Source organism: Oculina patagonica, chromosome 3, assembly GCF_052425735.1.
Source record: "Oculina patagonica isolate OP01 chromosome 3, crgOcupat, whole genome shotgun sequence".
Taxonomy (NCBI): Eukaryota; Metazoa; Cnidaria; class Anthozoa; order Scleractinia; family Oculinidae; genus Oculina; species Oculina patagonica.
In genome coordinates, this window is record NC_135760.1 from 14,140,946 (window position 1) to 14,162,485 (window position 21,540).

At 40.2% G+C, this 21,540-nt stretch overlaps 1 protein-coding gene across 1 annotated transcript; it reads right to left on the reverse strand.

Moving 5' to 3' along the window:
- Positions 1–1,533: 1,533 nt before the first annotated feature.
- LOC144646776 (sn-1-specific diacylglycerol lipase ABHD11-like) lies at positions 1,534–21,451 on the reverse strand. Its single transcript, XM_078506463.1, has 5 exons — positions 21,283–21,451; positions 20,724–20,871; positions 19,592–19,924; positions 18,850–19,037; positions 1,534–1,752 (listed from the first exon to the last, which is right to left on the reverse strand). Exons 1-5 carry the CDS (start codon positions 21,399–21,401, stop codon positions 1,578–1,580), a joined length of 963 nt encoding a protein of 320 aa, XP_078362589.1. The 5' UTR covers positions 21,402–21,451; the 3' UTR covers positions 1,534–1,577.
- Positions 21,452–21,540: the final 89 nt, after the last annotated feature.

Consider the following 21,540-nt stretch of genomic DNA (forward strand, 5'->3'; position numbering starts at 1 on the left):
CTCAAACCAAAGTGGCAGACAGGGCGGTATGCATTAGGTATTTGTGCTGTGAAATTGCCAACTTTTGTATTTTGGAGGAGTAATTCTAAGTGGTGCATTAACAGTTTAAGATTAGCAACTTTTATTTGTCGGATTCTTGAAAATTAGAGTGTTTAGGGGTTTGTTAATGTTTTGGGGTTCTTTTAATCAGAATACCGCTGAAAGTAACATGAAAGTCATGAAATGAACACTACTATGAGTTAAATACGCCATATCTTCCCAGTGTTCATAGGCCAGATTCTAGTGAAAGTTGGTGATACATGCTTTTGTTGCACATTGTTCAGTACTCTTGCAATTAAAATTGCAAGCTAATGTTTGTATTTTAAATTATGCATGTATCGTTGTCAAAGGTTTTGTTGTATTTAAAAGATTTTTAAAAAAGAAAATAAAAATTTATAGCACAGACAGACATATTGTCTTTTATAAAGCCCAGAGTTTAATGAATAAAAATATTGAACTGTTACTGTTTTGTACTAGACTTGTTGTATTCAAGATTTTAGTGCATTTAGATGTTGAAATAAACAAAGGTTAATTTAAGGTGTACAGGTGCATGTGTCTTCTTACCAGGCCTATTTATATTTTCTCTACCATAATGACTTAACTGTTGGCATGAAATTTCTGCAGTTTAAAATGGTTATGATATAAAACTACTTGCAAACTAAACTCCTGCAGTAATTTCATGCCATTCGGTGTTATGTCTTTTTGAGGTCACTCGTTGAAATAAACACAAAATGATTGCGATGAAGCACTGGAAAACTATTATTGCTAACCTATAATAATTATCACACTTGTAATTTACTCAAGTTGGTGTTTTTATTCTTATGGTGTGACTCACATTTTGTGAACTGTAAATTATATAAAACGTATCAGATTTCCGCTTTAACAAATAAAATTAATTTATGTTTTTGAGTTAACACTGCAATAGCAATATTTTTTTCAAATAATATTTGTTAATCTGGTGAAATTTAATAAAAAAATACTTTAAAAAAATAATCATTTTGAATCCGAATGAAAGAGCCAGCTTTGCGATTTCTTAAGTACACAGTTCGCTTCCATTTATAAAAAAATGTTAAAGTCATTTCTTTGGAAGGCTTGGTATGAAAATGTAACCCTCCTAAACAGGGAGAACTTTTTTCCATATAAACAGGCCCTAATACTACATGTACATTTAAAAATCATGTTGGCAATCAAAACAGACTGTAGAATAAAACTCAGACTCATTAATTCCCACACCTTGAGATAGCTACTAGTACATAGGCTTAATTTCGGCCGCCTTCTCAAGTCCGGTCTTTGTTTCTGACCGTGGGCTCATTTTCCCAAAAAGCGGCTGGAAATCGAGCCTATACCAGTACACTGATCTGCGTTGAAATTCAAATATTGAAGCCTTCATTGTGTTCTTGATATTAAATACATTTATTTATAAATAAAATATTTCAGTTGTGTCTAGAAAGGAGTGTTAAAAACAACAAAACCTGACTTGTCATTAGCATGCAATTTCATAGAAACAGAGGTGATATTTAATTTAATAATCTGACATCTCAGTTTTCATCTAGCTGCTGCTCAGTATGATCTTGAAGACATTGATTTAAGAACTCTATCACAGTCTGTAAAAATTCCTTTGGTTTCTCTGCATGAAGCCAGTGCCCACTGTCTGGTATGAATTTGACTTCAGCTTTGGGAAATAGTTTGTGAATTGCAGGAAACTCCTCTACCCTTAAAAAGAAACATAAAAGTCAGGTTGATGTATGTTCATGTGGATGTGCCACAGAGCTTGTTTTGTAGAAAACTTAGTCATTATCTTGGCAAAGTCTTGTGCAACCCCCTCCTAGTATTTTTGCCATAAAATAAAAGAGGCCACTGCCTGCTTTAGAGTCAAGAGTTGTCAGTATTTTTGTACTACTGCAGAATCCCAAAAGTTGTTACAGCTTGTAAATAATTCCAAGAACAACAAGTTTGGCAACCTAGTTGTTCTTAAAAGTAAAGACTGTAACACACATGAGAGTTACCGGTTGTGGCACAACTTGCAAAAAAAACCGCTCGGGCTCGCCTGGCTCGCTGGCTCGCCAGTCTCGCCTCGCTATTTTTTGCAAGTTGTGTCCACAACCGGTAACTCTCATGTGTGTGGGGGTCGCAATGCCAAAACTCTCATGTGTGTGGGGCCCGCAAGGCCAGCCCTTTTGTGTGCGGGGCTCGCAAGGCCAACCCTGTGCTAGGAATAAATATCAATTGAACAAATATTTTTAAGGTATATACACCGAAAAATGGCTGCAGCAAGATATTCGTCAGAAGTTTTGCAAGCTATGATGGAGGAAAACCTCCGTGAATTTCAAGAAAACCCCCAAAGAAATTTAACTTTTTTATTGGCCCACACCGATTTTAACGAATGGCTCCGTGTATGGAAAATGAACATACCGGAAGCTAACGAAAACAACAAAGATCTTTACACTTTTGCAAGAAAAAACAAAAAAAAGTTTTATGAGCTTTTGGTCAGCGAAATTGATGACTTACAAAATTTAAAAGCAAGCTTTGGACTTGAAGTCAAATTTTCAAAACAAATAGACGGTGAGACGCAACACATGGAACACTATTTCAGAGAAAGTGAACCACACCTTTTTTTAAAAAACGACAAAGACCAAATAAAAAAAGAGTTTGACAAATTTATTGACAAAGCAAAGGGAGAAATTGAGGGTTGGTCAGAGAACGGCTCTGGGTGGGCCATTGAAAGAATAACAAATGCGTACATCAACGTTGCGCGTTATCAGCCATTGAGAGGAGGAACTTATTTGCCTTTGCCCCCAAAGTTGGCAAACAAGAAAGCAATTATTAACGTGCAAAACAGGGATAACGAATGTTTGAAATGGGCTTTGAGAGCTGCATTATTTCCGCCAAGAGATGGGAAAAATCCGCAAAGAACAAGCAGATACCCAGTTGACGACGGAATAAACTACAATGGAATCGATTTTCCAACGCCACTAAAGCAGATTGACAGGCTTGAGGCGCAAAATAAAAACCTTGCAATAAATGTGCTTGGGTGGGACTCAGAAGACGAATGTGTGATACCTTTAAGATTAAGCGAAAAAGAAAATAGCATTCCCCGTATATTTCTTATGTTGATTGAGTCAGGATTAACACAGCACTACTGTTTTATAAAAAGAGTAAGTGCTTTGTTACATGACCAAACCGGAGATCAGCATAAAAAACACTTTTGCATGATGTGCTTGACAGGTTTTACAAGAGAAGACTTGCTCGAAAAGCACAAAAAATATTGCAATGGCGCTAAAGGCAGGCCAACAAGGATTGAAATGCCGGAGAAGGGGAAAAACACTCTTTCTTTTAAAAACTACCAAAAACAAATGAAAGCGCCTTATACGATTTACGCCGACTTTGAGGCATTGCTAAGGCCGATAGAAGGGTGTAAACGCGAAACGCCCGAGGAGCGCCAGATAAGAAAAGACCTTGGTGAAGAAGTAAAAGACATGAAGCCGAGTTACACAGACAAAACAGAACAGCACGAGGCATGCGGATTTGCTTACACAGTTGTAAGAAGTGATGGTAAACACGAAAAAACATTTGTGTACAGAGGAGAAAACTCCGTTGAAGTATTCTTGAACTGTCTTTTAAGTGAAGAAAAGAAAATAAGATATGAATTGTCAAAGCAAAAACCCCTTGTGATGACGGCAAAAGACTGGGTAAACTTCAAAAATGCAACCAATTGCCACATTTGCGAAGAAACGCTAATAAAACAAAACTTTTTGGACTCTTTGCCAGTTTGGATTGGAAATAAAAAGGAGCTTAATTACTTTGGACAGATGCACAAAAAATGTTATTACAGAAAGGAAAAAGAGGCAAAAAACCTGGATACCGAATACCACTATGAGCTAAAAAAGCTTGAAAAAGAAACATACAAATTAGCCGCGAAAAACCAAAAAAACTGCTTAGCGTGCCACAAGCCGCTTATCCAGCCGAACTACAAGGATGTGGTAAAAGACCATTGCCACATAACAGGCAAGTTTCGAGGAGCCGCACACAACATTTGTAACTTTATGATGCGATTAGATCCGAAAAAGGCACAAATACCAGTTGCATTTCACAACCTGAGGGGTTATGATGCGCACCATTTAATGCAGTCAATTTCAAAGATTTCAAAAGAGGCACAGAAAGAAGTAAAATGTGTTGCAAACAACATGGAAAAATACATTACATTTTCACTTGGCAAACTGCGTTTTATAGACAGCTTAAACTTTCTTAAAGGAAGTCTTGATTCACTTGTAAAAGCGATACCGAAGGAGTCATTAAATATAACAAAATCTAATTCAACACAGTCGTCTGATGAAAGTTTTGAACTTCTTTGCAAAAAGGGAATTTACCCCTATGAATACATGGACTCATGGGAAAGATTTACAGAAACAAGTTTGCCAGAAAAAGAAAAGTTTTACAGCAAGCTCACCGACGAGCACATAACGGATGAAGAGTACGAACACGCGCAAAAAGTGTGGAAAACCTTTGGCTGCCAGACCCTGGGCGACTACCACGATTTGTACGTTAAGACCGACGTGACCCTGTTAGCCGACGTTTTTGAAAACTTCCGAAAAATTTGTCTTGAGAAGTACGGGTTGGACCCCGCGAATTATTACACGACGCCAGGCCTTGCTTGGGATGCGCTTTTGAAAAAGACAGGTGTGGAGCTTGAGTTACTCACAGACTACGAAATGCACCTCTTCGTCGAAAGGGGAATAAGAGGCGGGATTTCGTCGGTAAGCAAGAGATATGCAAAGGCGAACAACCCATATGTTAAGGGATTTGATCCGAGTCAACCAAAAAAATACATAATGTATCTCGATGCGAATAACCTTTACGGGTGGGCAATGAGCAAGCCGCTTCCGAAAAGTGGTTTTAGATGGAAAAAGGTTATGCCAACAGAAAAAGAAATAATGACAAAAAAAGAGTTTGCAAAATCTGGCTGGCTTCTTGAAGTTGACCTGGAATATCCGAAAGAGTTGCACGACGCCCACAACAGCTATCCATTAGCACCGGAGAAAAAGAAAATAAACAAAGAAATGTTTTCGCCTTACCAAAAGAAAACAATAAAAGATCTTGGTTTGCACCCGCCGGACACCGAAAAGCTTGTTTTAACGCTTGAAGACAAAACGAATTACGTCGTGCATTACCGAAACTTGCAGTTTTATTTAAAACAGGGAATGAAGCTCAAAAAAGTGCACAAAGTTTTAGAGTTTGAACAAGAGGCGTGGATGGAGCCGTACATCCGGATGAACACAGAATTCCGAAAAAAAGCGGAAAGCGACTTTGAAAAGAACTTTTACAAGTTAATGAATAACTCAGTTTTTGGAAAAACAATGGAAAACTTGAGAAACCGTGTAGACATAAGAATAGTGCGTAGCGATGAAATAAACAAAATAAGAAAATTAGTTGCAAGCCCATTGTATTCAAGGCATGTAATGTTTTCAAACGATCTGGTTGGAATAGACATGCGAAAAAGAAAGCTTTTGCTTAATAAACCGATTTACACAGGCATGGCTATTCTTGACTTAAGCAAGCTATGCATGTATGATTTTTATTACAACCACTTGAAAAAGGAGTACGGAGAGCGTTGCAATCTTTTGTATACGGACACAGACAGCCTTTTGCTTGAGATAGAAACAGAAGACGTTTACGCGGACATGGCGGCGAACATTGACAATTACGACACAAGCGACTACCCGAAAGATCATTCGCTGTTTTCAACAAAAAACAAAAAAGTTTTGGGAAAAATGAAAGACGAATGCGCAGGAAAACAAATTTCAGAGTGTGTTTGTTTGAGGCCAAAAATGTATTCAATAATGACAGAAGGCGAAAGCAAAAATGAAATCGAAAAAATAAAGAAAGGCTTCCCTGAGGTGGAAATAAAAGAGTGCGCGTGCGAAGGGAAAAAAATGCGGGCAATAATGGCAAACGATGAAGAATTGGCCAAAAAAATAATAAAGAAACATCCGAAAGCAAGTGTGCTAAAATGTTGCAAAATGCTAAAAGTGGACGAAATAAATATAAAAAAGGCAAAGGGGGTAAAAGAGTGTGTGACAAAGAAAAAGATAAATCACGAAAATTTCAAAGAAACACTTTTCCAAACCAAGGAAAGCTTTCACGAAATGCACATGCTAAGAAGCTTTGACCATGTGATGTGTTCGATAGTGGTGAACAAAAAATCGCTGTCCTCCTTTGACTCAAAGCGATGGATAGCGGATGATGGGATACATACAAATGCTTACGGGTATAAGTTTTGCGAAACAAAGCCTACATAAACATAACGTTTATAGCTTTTCTGAGCCCAAGGGGCTCAAGCACTAAGTGCTTGGTGGTAACTGTGTATTTGGAGGAATAACAAGCAATTCTTCACGCACGAAGCCGCGCTTTGGACCATCGTGCAAGTAATAAAGAACTGGCTGATCAGGTTTAGTAACAGACCTTTCAATGCTGTAGACTTTTAATGACCAAATCGGATCTGTAGCCCTTTTTACGCCGCCTTCCAGCTCGCCAGGTTGGTAGAGAAAGCGCACATTAACGAGAGAGGGGAGTTTTTTTTCTTTCTTGCCAACAGGTCTTGTATATTTTGAGGACGGTTTTGACGAAACAGCCTTTTCTTTAATTGCAGCAGCAGGTTTCTTACCAGTAAGACTGGTTACTTCGTTGTTTAGAGCGGCAACAACTTCGGGTAGCCTTTTTACCCACGCTGTCGACCGCTGGCCAGATGGCAGGTTCATCTCGACACCGTACTGATAACCAAACAGGCGCCCTGCCAGTGTTTGATTAAAACGTTCAACAATAGCTTGATCTCTGTGAATGTTAACACGCCCGCGTCTAATATAGGTTTTGTGATTTTCCATTTCTTTAGTAACAGCTCCCATGAATTCGCGACCAGGGTCAACTTGAAGCATCTGTGGCCATTTTAGTGCACTTCGCCTGTAAATTGTCTGAAAACCTTTTGCAACCTCAGTTGAATCTTTGGAGGTCAAAGGCTCGGCCTCTTTGAAACGGCTGGCAACGTCAACAACAGTCAGCGCGTATTTGTAAACTTTTCGCCCTCGCGGCAGTTTGTCGTGTGGCAGAAAAAGAAGGTCCGCCTGGTGGACCGCGTTTGGAGAAGAAACATCGAATTTTGGGCGAGGAACGTATCGTGGTGCCGGAAGGTAGATCTGCCAAAGGGCCTGCTTAACTAGCCACTTTTTTGCGGCATCTTCGGAAACCTTGGCAGCCTCGGCTAATTTTTTTATCGCAGCAATTCCCTTCCAATAGCCCTGGGGGCTATAGTAGACTTTCGAGATTTTCTTCGAAAAGTTTTGCTCCGCAAAAATCTTTGCATCCATGCGTATACAAGAAAAAAAAGAAACGTTTAAAGAAACCGAAAGGCAGCGTACCCAAGAGCAAGAGCGCCTGCGCCAACAAACATCAGTTCACCTTGTTTCTGCTGCTCGCTTGGCTGATAAAAATCAGAGAACTTGGGTTCTTTCGGAGGAATCATTTGTTTGTCAGGATGTGCCTGGTTGTAGAGTTTGAAAGCGTAGTCTGTGTTCGTAAAGTTTTGTTTCGCTTGCTGTTTGATCTCATTGTTGGTTTCGATCCAGTCGAGAAGCTTCGTGCGGTCGCGAGAGTACTTCGCGTAAGCTGCCTGGTAAGCCTCGAGAGCTTTGTCGTGTCTTTCTTTTTCTTTCAAAGCGGCGTCATCTCCGCCACCCAAAGCTCGAGCAAGATAGTTGCCGCCAATGAAAGCAGCAGCGTTCAAGATAGCTCCGCCAGCCATAATCGCGACGCTTGCCATTTTGTTATTATACTATTCTAATTTTTTTTTAATTGGTTGGGAGAATTTTCTGGTCCTCGAGATACTGTTTAAGTGCAACGCTGCCAGCCATGACGGCTGTGAACTTTACATAGTTCATAAAACTGCTGCTTGGGTCGGATGTGAAGTTTTCTTTTACAACTTTTTTGGCAGCCCAGCCGATTCCGGCGGCAAGGCCAGTGAGAGTGGCGGCATCCATGAGTGTTTTTACGAGTTTGTTGTCAGACATGGTGTTTGTTATAAAATAAAAATAAATATTTAAATTGAAAAATAATTTTATGAATTCTTTTTTTCCCCCCAAAAAATCTCATCAAAGAGTTCTAATAAAAAAAAAGTTAATTGCTGAAGTCAGAAAGTAAAACAGAAATCACTTTCTTTAAAACTTTAGTTGGTCAAACACATCATGCAACATGGAATAAAAGATTTTTTTCATTTCAGCACACATCAAACTTTTTGCTTCTTCAATCTTCTCTTTTCTTTTTTCTTCATTTTCTATTTTTTCATACTCTTTTTCAAGTTTTATAAAATCCTCATACTGCCTGTTTAAACTTTCCACAGTTTTTTCATCAATAGCAATAAAATTTTTTAATTCTTCTGGTTTCAGCTGGTTAAAAAAGGCTTTTGTCCCTTCCAAAGCAGCTGTTGCTCGTGCCTCATCTTCTTCGAAGAATTTCCCAAAGAACTCGGCACAGAGACCCAACAAAACAAAGCTTCCAAAATCCATTGGGTCAGGCATAGTGTATGTCTTCGTGTCGGTCATCGTGTTTTGTATACTTTAAAAAATCGAATGTTTAAATGAAAATTATTTAATAATTTTTTTAATCCATCGGACGGATTCCTCTTTTTGAGCCATTTTGGTTTGTTGGTTGCGGAATTCTAGAGCCCGTTTGGCGCGTGTCTGAAGAACGCGTTGCAACCCTTCCAATACTTTCTGCTGTAACTGGTGTGTCATCAGTTATAAGAGTTGGCGGAGCTTTAAATGTTGGACTTCTTTTTTCGTTTATAAAGGCTTTTATGTCTTCGCGTTTCACATAAGTTGTAACGATTGCAACGCCGATACCAAGCAAAGATATCCATTGATTTGTGGTGAGACCGCTTGATTGCGGCTGAGGCTCGGTCGGAGCTGGTTCCGTTACGGCAGGTGGTGTTACATTTCGCTTTGCAGCCGCAGATTTCTTTTCCTTTTCTTTTGCAATTATTGCAGCAGCCTCGACAGCAGCTTTTTTCTGTGCTTCACGAGCCTGTTTTGTTTTTTCAGCTGCAAGCTTGCCAGCAGCCACTCGCTTTGGATTTTTGGCAGGCTTTGTTGCTGGAGTTGTTGAAGTAACAGGAGAAGAGGTAGAAACAGGAGCGCGCCCTTGCGGCGCGTTAACTCCTTCGGAGTTACTTTCCAATTCACGTTGTTCGAGCTCGGCCATTATATTTATGAAAAAATAATATTTAAATAGAAATTTGCTCAGCAAGATCTTTTGCTAAGCAATTTCTAAGCATTGCTCATTAATTATTCAGTATTTTCTTAGCTTTGTTTAGGAAGTCTTGTGAGTATTACTCAGTAAAGGTGCCTTCGGAGCTTTTTTCCGTGGCGCCCTGCCGCTCAGAGGTGATTTCATCAAGATCTGACTGTTTTTTTGATGAACTTGCTGAGTCGTAATCAATATATTTTGCTGTTATCAAAGCAGCAGAAGCAGGAGCAAGAAGCTTGCCGTAATTGAAAGACAAACTGCCGACAAGATTGGAAAGCTCGCTGTTTATAATGTAGTCATTTTTAAGCTCTTTTTGTAAAGCTTCAATATTTTTCATGGGCACAAACAGACTTGCTAATTTTGTTGAAAGAGTTAGCGCGCTGTCAATAAGATTTTCCGTTGTCTTGGTGCCAACGTATGCCTCATATCTCTTGAAGTACTTTTCAACTTCTTTATCTGTCAAGCGCTTCACCTGCTCGTGTGTCAGCTGCACACCGATTGCTTCTTTGGACTTGCCTGTTGAAACAAGGATTGCAAGCTGTCTCGCGTAAAGCAGGAATGTCAGGGCCTTGAATGAGTGCCATTGCGCTTTCTGTACTTTCTGGTTCAGCTCCTAGCAGTTCCATTACGGAAGCTAATTCTTGTTCACTTGCAGCGCCCTTGACGCTCTCGGGAGGAGAAGTTGCGAACGGGTCAGCCATTTATTACTCTAAAAAATATGTTCAATAAGAAAATTTTGTGCCGTAAGGGGGGCGATGAGAAATGACAAGATGCGAAAACTTATTTTTTTTTAGCTTTAAAATGATTTCTTTGTAATCCTCATGGGCAAGTTCGCCAGCGTAATCCTCAAAGATTGCCTTCGTGGTCTTGGCAGAGGGGGTGTAAAAGAAAACGATTGCCGCAACATTTTCGCGGAATGAGGATGTTATGCTTGTCAATTTTTGAGTTAACACCCATATGCTCAAGCCTGCGTGGCGAGCAGAGAAAGCAAGATTCACCAACTCCCCTGTTCTTCCTTTTACATCTTTCGAAGCAGCACAGTCGTCGAGGATGATAAGCGTGTTCGTACCCTCAAAAAGAAATCTTGAAAGCCTTAACCAAGATTCCACCTCGTGCTGCTCGCAAATGAAAACAAAAAATCGAATATCTTCCTCAGCAAAGCGATAATAAGTCTTGTTGTGCTCGAAAGTCGGGCAGATGAGCACGATGTAGTCAAACTTGCCTCGGAAAGGGCCACAAAGCTGATTGACCACGTATCTTGTTTTTCCTGAGTTCGTTGGTCCAACAATGAGAGCGTTGAAGGGTATATTGGCAGGATCCATGCTTCGCTTTGCGAAAGCTATATCAATACTCAACACCTTCTAATTCTTTATTTACAATAGAAAATTGTGCATCAGCGATAGCGAATATGTAGCATTTGACATTCCCTGATCCTGTGGCTGTTCTCTGTATCTCTAAATTAACGCCATCCTTTGTGTTCACCAAGCGGAGCCCGCTGCCGTGCATGTTGTTGTCGCTCATGGAGCGAAGGTCAATGAAAAGCCCGAACTTTTTTTCTGCATAAAACTTTGTGGCGTTATTAAACATTTTTTGGTCTGCGTTTTTGCCAAAGAACCTGAGAACTTCCTCCCACATGTCTCTTCCTTCAACGCCCTGACTGTACACCTTATTTGGAACGCCGTTCACGCTGATTTTTACATTTGTTATGTCAGGGTTAAAGAAAGATTCTGTATCTCTTGCACCTGCGGCATGGGGTTCAGGAAAAAGAAGTAGAAGTCCCTTCAAGGAGCGCTTTGGGACGTTAATGCTTTCGTTTATTATCGTGTCAGTAGCTTTTTTTACTGTGATCGTTTTGTAATTATGCACATGCTCGTAAAAGAAACTTTTGCCGTTAATGTAAGTGCTTTCTACTTCTCTTGCAAGTTCTTTGTGATAAATAGCCTCGTATTCGAGTTGGATGTCAGTTAGCTCATACCCAAGTTTTGATGAATCTGTTCCTCTTACAACCACATTTGGACTGTTCAGTTTTATCTCGAAGACAAGCTCGTCTGCGAGTGCGCGCGGATAGAACACGCCATGGTCTCTCAAAATCTCGTGATCAAGCGGGATACGATACTTGCTTCCATAAACTTCTGCCAGCTTCTTTTCCGCGTCAACTCCTGAGGTTTTTTTGTCACCAGCGTTTGAACGGATTTTGCATAAATCCTCGGACTGTATACCTTCAAGAAACATGTTGCTGCGCTTTTCTACCGGCAGAAAAAGGTCCTCGAAAAGTTTGTAGACGTCGTAAGCGTTCGTATCCTGCAGAATATCTCCTGCAAAATTGACCACCATCCTTGAGACAAGCGCCCGGGTGACGTTGTTTACGAGAAAGTTGTTGGCATGGCCGCTCACCGTTAAGTTGAACACAAGAGCCAGGGAGCCTGGCACGAGAACTACGCCTTCTTCAAGCTTAGGCACAGCAACTCTCAGAATTTCTTCTGGAGACGCTTTATTCGGGTTAAATGTAATGCGATGTCGCACTCTGTCTGCCTTGAGCGCGTTTGGTGTTTTCTCTTCGAACGTTGGTCGGTGTCTTTCGCTCACGACAGCCATTGTATATTTAAATTAAAAAATGTATTTATTTAATATAACATGGCGACAGAAGGTGGCTTTGGTGACAGAGATCCTCTTTTGGAACATACAGGCGACCGTGACGACCGTAATGACAACGATGACAGCGATACAACAGGCCCATTCCAACCTGGAGGGGCATCAACGCCCGGACCTAGTGAAGGAATACCTGGGAGAAGAACCACAATGAATAGGCCGGACGAAACAACAACGATGTTTCCTGAAATCCCCGACGATAGTGCGACAACAACCTTCACTGCTTCGAGTTATCTTGACAAAGAGTTTCCATCAGCTAACAAATCAAAGATTAAATACAAAATAGATGGAAATGGAAGGCTGCAAGTCGGGTTAATTAAACCAGGTAAGCCTTATTATAATTTAACAACCAAAATTCAAGGCAAGGAAGAATACCAGATAAATATAAGACTTCCCAAAGAAGTTTTAAAAGCCCTTGGTCCAAGTCGTCGATTAACTCTTGAAAATGAAATAAGAGGTCTTTCAGAAGGCATCAATAACAACAAAAAAACAGCAGAAGATAACAATGAAAGCCCGGAGGAAAGAAAAAAAGCTAAAGAAAGAGCAAAACTACAAATTGAAAGGCGCACTGATCTACAGAAAGAATTAGATCGGTTGAAAAAAGTAGAGTACGAGCCTGTGATTGGGGTAACAATACCTTTACAAGAATTCCAGCAACACGAAACAGAAAGGCAAGAAAGGGAAGTGGAAATACAACAAGAGAGACAAGAACAAGAAAATATTGCAAACGACGAAAACAGGCCACAAGCAGAAAGACAACAAGCTCGCGAAATAGTTGATAACTTGAATCAAGAAAATAATGAAATAGAAAATGAAAGAGAAGAAGAGATCGAAAGATTGTCTTTAACAGACAAATTAAGAGAAAAGGTAAAAGCGATTTTCAAAAAATATGGCTTCACCGTCACAGCAGTTTTGCTTGCCGTTGGCACGACTATTGGCGTAATTCTGAGTTCTCTCTCAAACGGTTTAAAAGGTTTAGCAAAAGGTGTTGGTGACGGTCTTCAGACACTTGGCAAAAAAATTGCAAGTATTCTGCCGGGCCTCCTTGGCTCGATCGCCAGTTTTGTGTTTCGAACGGCCGGCCAGGTGATCAGCTTCCTCGGCAAGAATGCTTGGCTTTTGATTGTCGGTGTTGCTATCTTTCTTATCGAGCGAGTTACAAAACGAAGCGAGCGCTAAGCGCTAGAGGGAAAACCCGAAGGGTTTCCGGTGCCCCTTGGGCACCCTCAAAGAGCTCGGCTGACTGCAAACGCAACAATAACGGCACCAGCAATAAGGTAGGTCTTGTTTTTTTCGTGTGCTGTATCTTCAGTGTCTGGCTTCTGCTTTTCGTCTGTTTTTGTCACAGTACCCGCTGAAGGCGTATGTGGCACCGGCTCTTTTTTTGCAGCTTTGTGAATCGGGTTTGACGAATGACTTGTTGGTCTATTAACTTTTGATGGCCCACCGCTCATACTTGTTGCGCCCACTTTTTTTGTAGCTTTATTAACCTCATCATTCACTCCTAATTTCATCCCAACAACAGCCTGCTTAAGCTGGTTATTGTAACCAACAACGCTTTCTGTGTTTATCACCATACGAGCGGGCATCAGCCAGGCACCTGGGCAGACTGCAAGGTTAAGCCGAACCTTAGCTTCGTCGATGGCTAGTTGGTATCTTTGGACCGACTTTGCCAGATCAGGTTGCCTTATAGCGTCTTCAACCAACACGAGGAACTCACTTTGCGCTTCCTTTGCACGGCCGCCTGTTCCAAGTATGCTACTTCGAACGTTCACCTGCGAACCGAGAATACAGTAGACAAAAGCCTCTATCGACTGGTTTACTCTCGACAAACCTGCCTGAGTAAGCCCTTCAGTGCCGTTAGGACAAAACCAGTCTGCCTGTGCATATGCAGCGTCGTCTGGCTCGATGTATTGAATCAAGTTACCTTTGCTTGCAGCTCCCCCTTCGTCCGAAAATTTATCGTAATCGGGGTATTTTGCTCCAGTTTTGTTTGGTCCAATGTTAGTAATCCAGATATAAACGTTACCAAGTCCGTGGTTTGCGCCTGTTGTGAAACGGAAATCGCTTGACGGGTCGACACCGAACTCAGCGCATATTCTTTTGTAAGAAGCCACGTCGTACTTGTTGTCGAACTGGCTAAAAGTGGGGTCGCCTGGCAAGGCGCTTACGCTCTGAATTCCCCCCATCTGAAACAATATTCGCCTTATCGTGAAATAAACGTGAAAAAGATAAAAATTACGCACAATCGGTGGCAAGCTAAGAGCTGAGTGCTCTTCATCGAAAATATCTCGACTTATACCGCAGCCTGTTGTCGCGCACCATACCGCAAAGTTAAGTTGCTGTGGCCAATAGCCCATATTTTGGCTAGCAAGCCACCTTTTTGACTCTTTTCCTGATGTATGCTTCAGTTTTGTTTTTTGAAAAATCTCTCTTAATTTCGTTGTGAAATATTGGTCTGGTGTGACGTAGATGTTGATTTTGCTGTTAAATATTTTTTTCAAACTCGGTGCGGCTTCGTGAAATCCAACCGCGGGAATTGGCAAAGATGAGCCTTTTGCGCCGCTTGGTGACAGCTGTTGTGGAAAACCGCCTGAAATTTGATTCACCCCCAGTGCTTTTTTCATCTCTGGGCTCCAATATTTGCTGTCAGAGCCAAAAACATTTATCAAATGGCCTTGCCCTGCCTTGTAATAAATGTCTGCCGTTGCTGTGTGGTTGTACGCGAACTCAACCTGTGCAACAAATTTTGTTCGGTCAGCGTTTGGATATTTTGCAAGAAAAGGTTTCCATGCATTGTCTTTTGCCGCTTCAGAAATTGTAGTTGCTTCTGGGGTTTTCATCCACTACATAAAACCTCTTGTTTTTGCATCCATGGTCCTCTTTTATATTAAACATTTTTTATTTTTATTTAATATAAAAATGGTTGTGCTGACTGTTACCACAAAAGAAAATCCGAACACTGTTTATTTTGACCAGCCTATTCCAAAACCAAGCTATATCCGGCTTTTAAGTTGTTCTCTTTACAACAGCTGGAATAGTTTGGAAAAGGATGGAATAGTTTTTTATAAACAAGTGAACAAGGAAGAGAAGGCGCGTTATATACGGCAAGGAAACTTCTCACTCGATGACATTGGGAGTATTTTTGAAAAAGGATTTCCAGAGAAAAACATGTTTTCTGTAACAAAAGGCATTGCAGGTCGTTCATTGATAATAAAAGCAAAAGAGCCCAATTTAAAAGCTTTTGGACTGAATGAAAGTCTTATTAAGTTCTTTAATTTGCCTGGGTTTGAGAATTACGCAAGTATTGAAAAGGAATTTTTTGAAACAATTGAGGTAAATAATGTTTCAAATCCTAAAAATTACTTCATCAACTGTGACCTTATCGACAAGCAACAAAGCTTGCTAAATGGTAAGCCATCAAGCCTTTTAGCGTTTTTTGACATACGTGGAAAACCGTATGAAAAAGTTTATTACCAAAATACACATTTTAACGTCTTGCGCGACGTTTCTGCTGAAGAAAATGTATCATCTCTGACTCTTTCGATTAGAGATGAGAATGGAAAGCCATTCGATTTTAATGGCACAAATCTTACATATGAGTTGGAATTGAATTAAATTAAATACAAAAATAACTTTTATGTATACGAGACCATGTCATCTGCTAATGTTCTCCCGAGTGCCCCTGCTTATGGTGATCGCGAAGAAACACAACTTTATCCAAGCCTCCCAACAAATGCCGAGAATTTTCGGCTGACTGAAATAAGTAAAATTGAAAAAGAAATATCCGCTGAAGCTGAGCATTACAGGCTTGTGTTAAAAAAATATAAAAAAGTCCGGAAAGTTATTCACTATTCCGTGGTCTGTCTTGGCGCCGTGACGGCAGCTCTGTCTTCTGGAGCTGTTGCCACTTCACTTACTGGTGTTGGAATTGTTATCGGCGTTCCTGTTGCAGCAGTAGCAGGTATATCTGGCGCAGCTTCCACTGGCCTGTCAGTTATCAACAAAAAGCTTGAACGTAAAGTTAATAAGCACTCAAGAATCCTCGCTCTGGCTGTTGCAAAACATGACTCGATAAACAGCTCTGTCTCACAAGCTCTGAATGATAATCTTGTTTCTGACAAAGAGTTTCAACTGATCACACGAGAAATGCAAAAATATCGCCAACTTAAAGATACTTTACGCTCAAACTTTGCAAAAAAACAAACAAATTCACTCCAGCCAGACATCGGAAAAATTCGGGAAGAAATCAAGAGAGAAGAACGCAAAAGATTGGAAAAAAAACTTCTCGAAAGTGCCACCGACATTTCGAAATAAAATTTCAGTCCAATAAAACATTTTTTCATTTTATAAAAGAATGATTGTCTGCGCTCATCTTGTCGTTTACTTTGTGATGGAAGCATTGTCGTTCGAGTTGCAAAAAAATGTTCGAGACATCACAAGAGAGGTTGTTGTTTGCCTGAACGAGGCAAAATAAAAGGTTAAAGCGTGCTTAAAGTGACTTTCAGCCGAGTCGAAATCAGAAAAAAAATAAACACTTGATTTAATCCCCACAGTCAAGGGCTTGTCTGAACAATGCATGCAAATTTTTTTTGTGTGTGTGGGTGAATGTCCCACAGCGTCAGACTTATGCAAATCAACAGCTTTTTAATGATATAATAAGCAATCAATAAACATTACAAGTGTGTTAAGTAAAATAATTTTATTCAGTTGCTAAGTTAAATGTTCGTTGACAACGGCGGACATCTATGGCCGCGGTATCCAAGGTAAATTGTTCGTTGACAACGGCGGACATTCATGGCCACGGTATCCAAGGTAAATTGTTCCTTGACAACGGCGGACATTCATGGCCACGGTATCCAAGGTAAATTGTTTCTTGACAACGGCGGACATCTATGGCCACGGTATCCAAGGTACATTGTTCCTTGACAACGGCAGACATCTCATGGCCGCGCGGCGTCTGTCCTTTGATGACTTGACAAGTTTTTTGTCAAGTTTGTGAACTTAGCAAGTTTTTGTCAATTCGGGTTACGCGTAACCCATTGGCATTCCAATGTGATGACGTGTTTAGGCTTTAACTTGGCCGATTTTTGCCAAGTTTGAGAACTTGGCTGATTTTGGTCAATTCGGGTTACGCGTAACCGATTGCATTCCAAAGTGATGACGTGTTTTGGCTTGTAACTTGGCAAATTTTGGTCAAGTTTGGCAAACGCTTTAGTTGTATTAGGCTATCGTTTGACATCTACAAATGATTCATGTCGATAAACTGAGTTAAATCTTCTTAATTTTGATCGAAAAATGTTTGAAAAACGTCTACAAGCATCCGATATACTTAACCTTGCGACCAAACTTCACGACCAAGCATCTGATTGTTGTCCGTAATTGCTAAGGTTTCGCGAAGCGAAGGCACGAATAGCTGATGTAAAATATTATAATCAGATCCTAGTTTGTCGTTTCCAAATGATTCATGTCCGTAAGCTGCGTCTTTGCTTCTTTTTTCGATTAAAAAGGTTTGATAAACGTCTCCATACATCGGCCATAATTGTTTGTGTAATACAAAAAAAGCTTATGTGAATAATATATAGTTATAATTTTAACTGTGATTGGTCACAAAAGACGTCATTACATCGGGAAATAACCTATTAACTAAAAATAGTAATGACGCCTGGTGAATAAAATTACCGTGATCTTATATTGTTCTTTTATGTGCTAGAAAGTTCTTAGCTCAATATTTCACGGTATATTTACATGTTAGTCAAATTAAATATTGTTGTTGAATAAATCATAGCTCTCAAAAAACACATACAAAGAGTTTGAGTTGTTTTCAGGCTAAAAATATTCAAGATGAAAAAAAAAAAACAATTAGATTACGTCAAGGGGGTTTCCCACGTAATTGACACAGGGTAAACAATGACTTCCTGTGTTACTCAATAATTTATGCACTCACCGGAGCGTGCAAGTTTTGTTTAGCTTGTTAAAACGTTTGCGACAACACTGCTGTCTAGTTTTTTTAATTTTTCAATCAGCTCGTCTGTTAAAAAGATTGTTATTTGTTTTTCATTTTCTTTAGTTTTTTTGTAGGTTGTAAACGCTTTTCCACGAGATCTTTTCAAGTTTTTCTTTACATTCAAGTTAATTTCTCCAGTTCTCCCTCTTCCCATCTTCGTTTACTCAATAAGAGCATTTGTTCAATAGGAATTATTTCTGGCACAGCAATTAAAGGTTGGTTGTAATTTAATACAATGGCGCCATACAACGATTGGTACACTGTCGGGTCCGGCGAATCTGCTTCAGGAAGTTAGGAATGTGAAAGCCACTCACATTTTCCTCCTTTCACACAAAAGGGCTGGCCTTGCGGGCCCCACACACATGAGAGTTTTGGCATTGCGACCCCCACACACATGAGAGTTACCGGTTGTGGACACAACTTGCAAAAAATAGCGAGGCGAGACTGGCGAGCCAGCGAGCCAGGCGAGCCCGAGCGGTTTTTTTTGCAAGTTGTGCCACAACCGGTAACTCTCATGTGTGTCTGTAACAACTCCTCTAAGATAGTAACAAGACACTACGCTTAAGTCCAGAAAAGGAAAGGTTCAGTTTAGTGCATTAATTTTTTGGTAAAATAATGTGATGAGAGTTTAAGGAACTGTAATGTGCTAAGCAGTACTCAAGACACATGTAAAAACAATCTAGCAGTGAAACCGATATTTCATTAAATTTGCTACCTGTATAAGAAGTACCCACTTAGATATGTAGCCACCACCCAAAATTTGTGATGCAAGGAGCTCCTAAAACTAGACATGTTAAAAAAACTACCCATGCTACTTTTGGGATTCTACGATAATTCGTGGGAGACACAGTTGTTTCACTTACTGGATATAATCTGATTTAGCTCCACCAACAAACAGTGCTTTTCCATCAAATTCTTGGTGTGGAAAATTTGTTGGAAAGCCTGACACTTCTGATATGTTGTTCTCTAGGGCTTCCAGATTAATTCTCCACTTGAATCCAGCTTCTGTCTTTACAAGGTTTGTCACAAAGAATGACCTTAAAAATGCATTCTGTATGAAATATAATCAGAAAACATACATCAGTGAATATTATTTATTTAAAGGGGACAGGGTGGGGGGGGGGGGGCACTTCTCGATTTTGCTGTTCTCTTCTCTTTGTCCCATTTCTATTGCAAAATATAACAAAAAGTTGAGAAATTTAACTCGTTTTCTCCCAGTCGCTGCCACCTTAGGAATCCAGCTTCCCACCCCTTTTCTCCTGGGCTCCCACCGTACCCCCTGTCCCCCAACAACACAAATGGCCTTCATGTGCCTTGAACACTACTATTTGATTTACACTTGCTTGCAAATATCAGAATGTGGAGTGACTGGTAACCCAAAACTTATCTACAGGCCCACTGAAAATTTTCTAAAAATTATTCAGCACTGATACACAAATCTCTGACCATATTCATGCATCATTGTCACCTGCCTGGGTAGAAGGTCCTTCAATTTCGTACCTAATATGCTGTAAATAATATGAGGGTTACTGCTGTCTATGATACTTTCATGTGTATACGTATAGACTTTGCAAGCAGCTCATTTATTAGTCGAACGTTACTTACAGGTACAACATCCATCAACATATTTTCAGCATCTCTCCTGTCCCTAATAAGATTTAAATCCATCGCCCGCTTTGTTGCTAAATAGCGTGGAATGTCTTTGTCTACACCAATTTTTGCAGGAGACATGTCAACAACTATGAGGCTGTCTACATATTCTGGATGAGACAATGTAAATGTCATGGCTGTTTTTCCACCCATACTGTGACCCATTAGAACAGCTTTGGAAAGCTCCAGCTCTTGAAACAAATGCCATACATCCAGGGCTTGAACAAAGTAGTTCATGTCTTGACTGTGCTCACTTTCTCCATGATTTCTTGCATCAACTGTTACTATCTATGATGAAGAGAATGAGAATCATAGGTTATTACAATGGAACCTTGATATAATGAACGGCCAAGGGACTGGCAAAATATGTTCCCTATAAAGAAGTGAAGTTTTAATAATTGGGGTTCTTTTCCATATATTTTACTCATTGCTGAGGTGAAGAGTATTGTTTGTTATACTGAGGACTTCGTTATATAGAGGTTTGTCTAATCGAGGTTCTACTGTACTGTTGTCTGTAAAGCACTATGCTGGAATGGTCAGCTTACCCTTCAAGTTAAATATCTTTCTTTTTCCCACGAAAAAGGGAGTCAACATTCCCCAGGGGTGACCCTTGGGCAGTCATAAAAAGCCAGCACCAAGCAAAAAGAGGTAAAAAACTGCCCAACCCCCCAGGGGGGGTACTCCGGGATCCAAGTGACGGGGATGTGCGAAGGATTTTTTTTGGGGTCGAAATTTTCGATTCCGGGATTTTTTTGGGTAGGAGAATTTGGCAGGTATTTTTTGGGTGACTTGATTTAAATAGGGGATTTTTTTGGGTATTAAAATCAAACTTAAGTGCCTTGGCGAGGCCTTGGCAATTTAGGGGTAATTTGACTAGGGATTTTTTTGGGCGTTTTTTTTGGTCCAGGGATTTTTTTGGGCAACGTCGGGAGACTTAGGGATTTTTTTGGGTCCTGAGTTTTGCCTCCATTCGATCATCCCCGTCACTTTGATCCCGGAGTACCCCCCTGGGCCCAACCCTACCCTCAATGCTAAGACACTGCAAGCAAAGAGGCCTAAAAAGAATCACGAGAATAATAATGGTTACCCGTCTACCAGTTTCCCTGTGGAAGAGCTTGGCCAATGTTCTCCAGTTTTGTTTGGATCCAAACAGGCCATGCAAGATAACCAAAGGAGGAAGATCTTCCCCATCAGTATTTGCATCAATGCTTTCATAAGCTAACCTTACAGCTGAACTAAGTAGAAAAGAAATGAAAAGTTTCAAATTTAACAATCTATTTCCATGGAGTACCCTTGCTTCAATGGCTACACATTTTTTTGTATACAACTACATAAACTATTTGTAAACGTATTTGTTATCAGAGCTGCCAACTTATGGAACATGATAGAAAGTGAAAATCTGGAGACTTTTACTTCAGAGTAAAAAATGCTTGATCTCACACATGCATGAACTGCAAGAAATAAGAGAAAAATCAGCCCCTGAAATCACTCACATGGACAAGTTTACACCATATTGATTTTATTTGCTTATTTTCTAACCTTGGAGAAATCCGATCACACTAGTTTGTCTGAGTCACCTCCCATCCGGTTGAAGCCTTCATAAACTCAGTTGTAAACTTCCTGTTGAAACAAACCTACTTCCTTACCTTCCATTTATAGTGCTATACGGTAAAGTATGTTGACATCTGGGTATGAAGCCGCTTTCAATACTTATGCGATGCTTGTAAACAAGATGCAACAGCCTGTTGAGTCGCAAAAGGCCCATTTTGTACTTCAAATGCACATCATTGCAAGGCGTTTCGCCTACCTGGCCGGGTTACGTAATCAAAGTGAATGCTATGGAGCCAGGCCTTTGATAGAGATCTGGGCCGAGTTAAGCCCCACCTCAAAATACCACGTGATCA

Coding starts and splice junctions, on each gene's coding strand:
- LOC144646776 (XM_078506463.1), bottom strand. CDS start 21,401: ATGGGCCTTTTGCGACTCAACAGGCTGTTGCATCTTGTTTACAAGCAT. Junction 20,872..21,282: donor TATAGCACTATAAATGGAAG/GTAAGGAAGTAG, acceptor TTTTCTACTTAG/TTCAGCTGTAAGGTTAGCTT. Junction 19,038..19,591: donor TGTTGATGGATGTTGTACCT/GTAAGTAACGTT, acceptor TATTTCATACAG/AATGCATTTTTAAGGTCATT.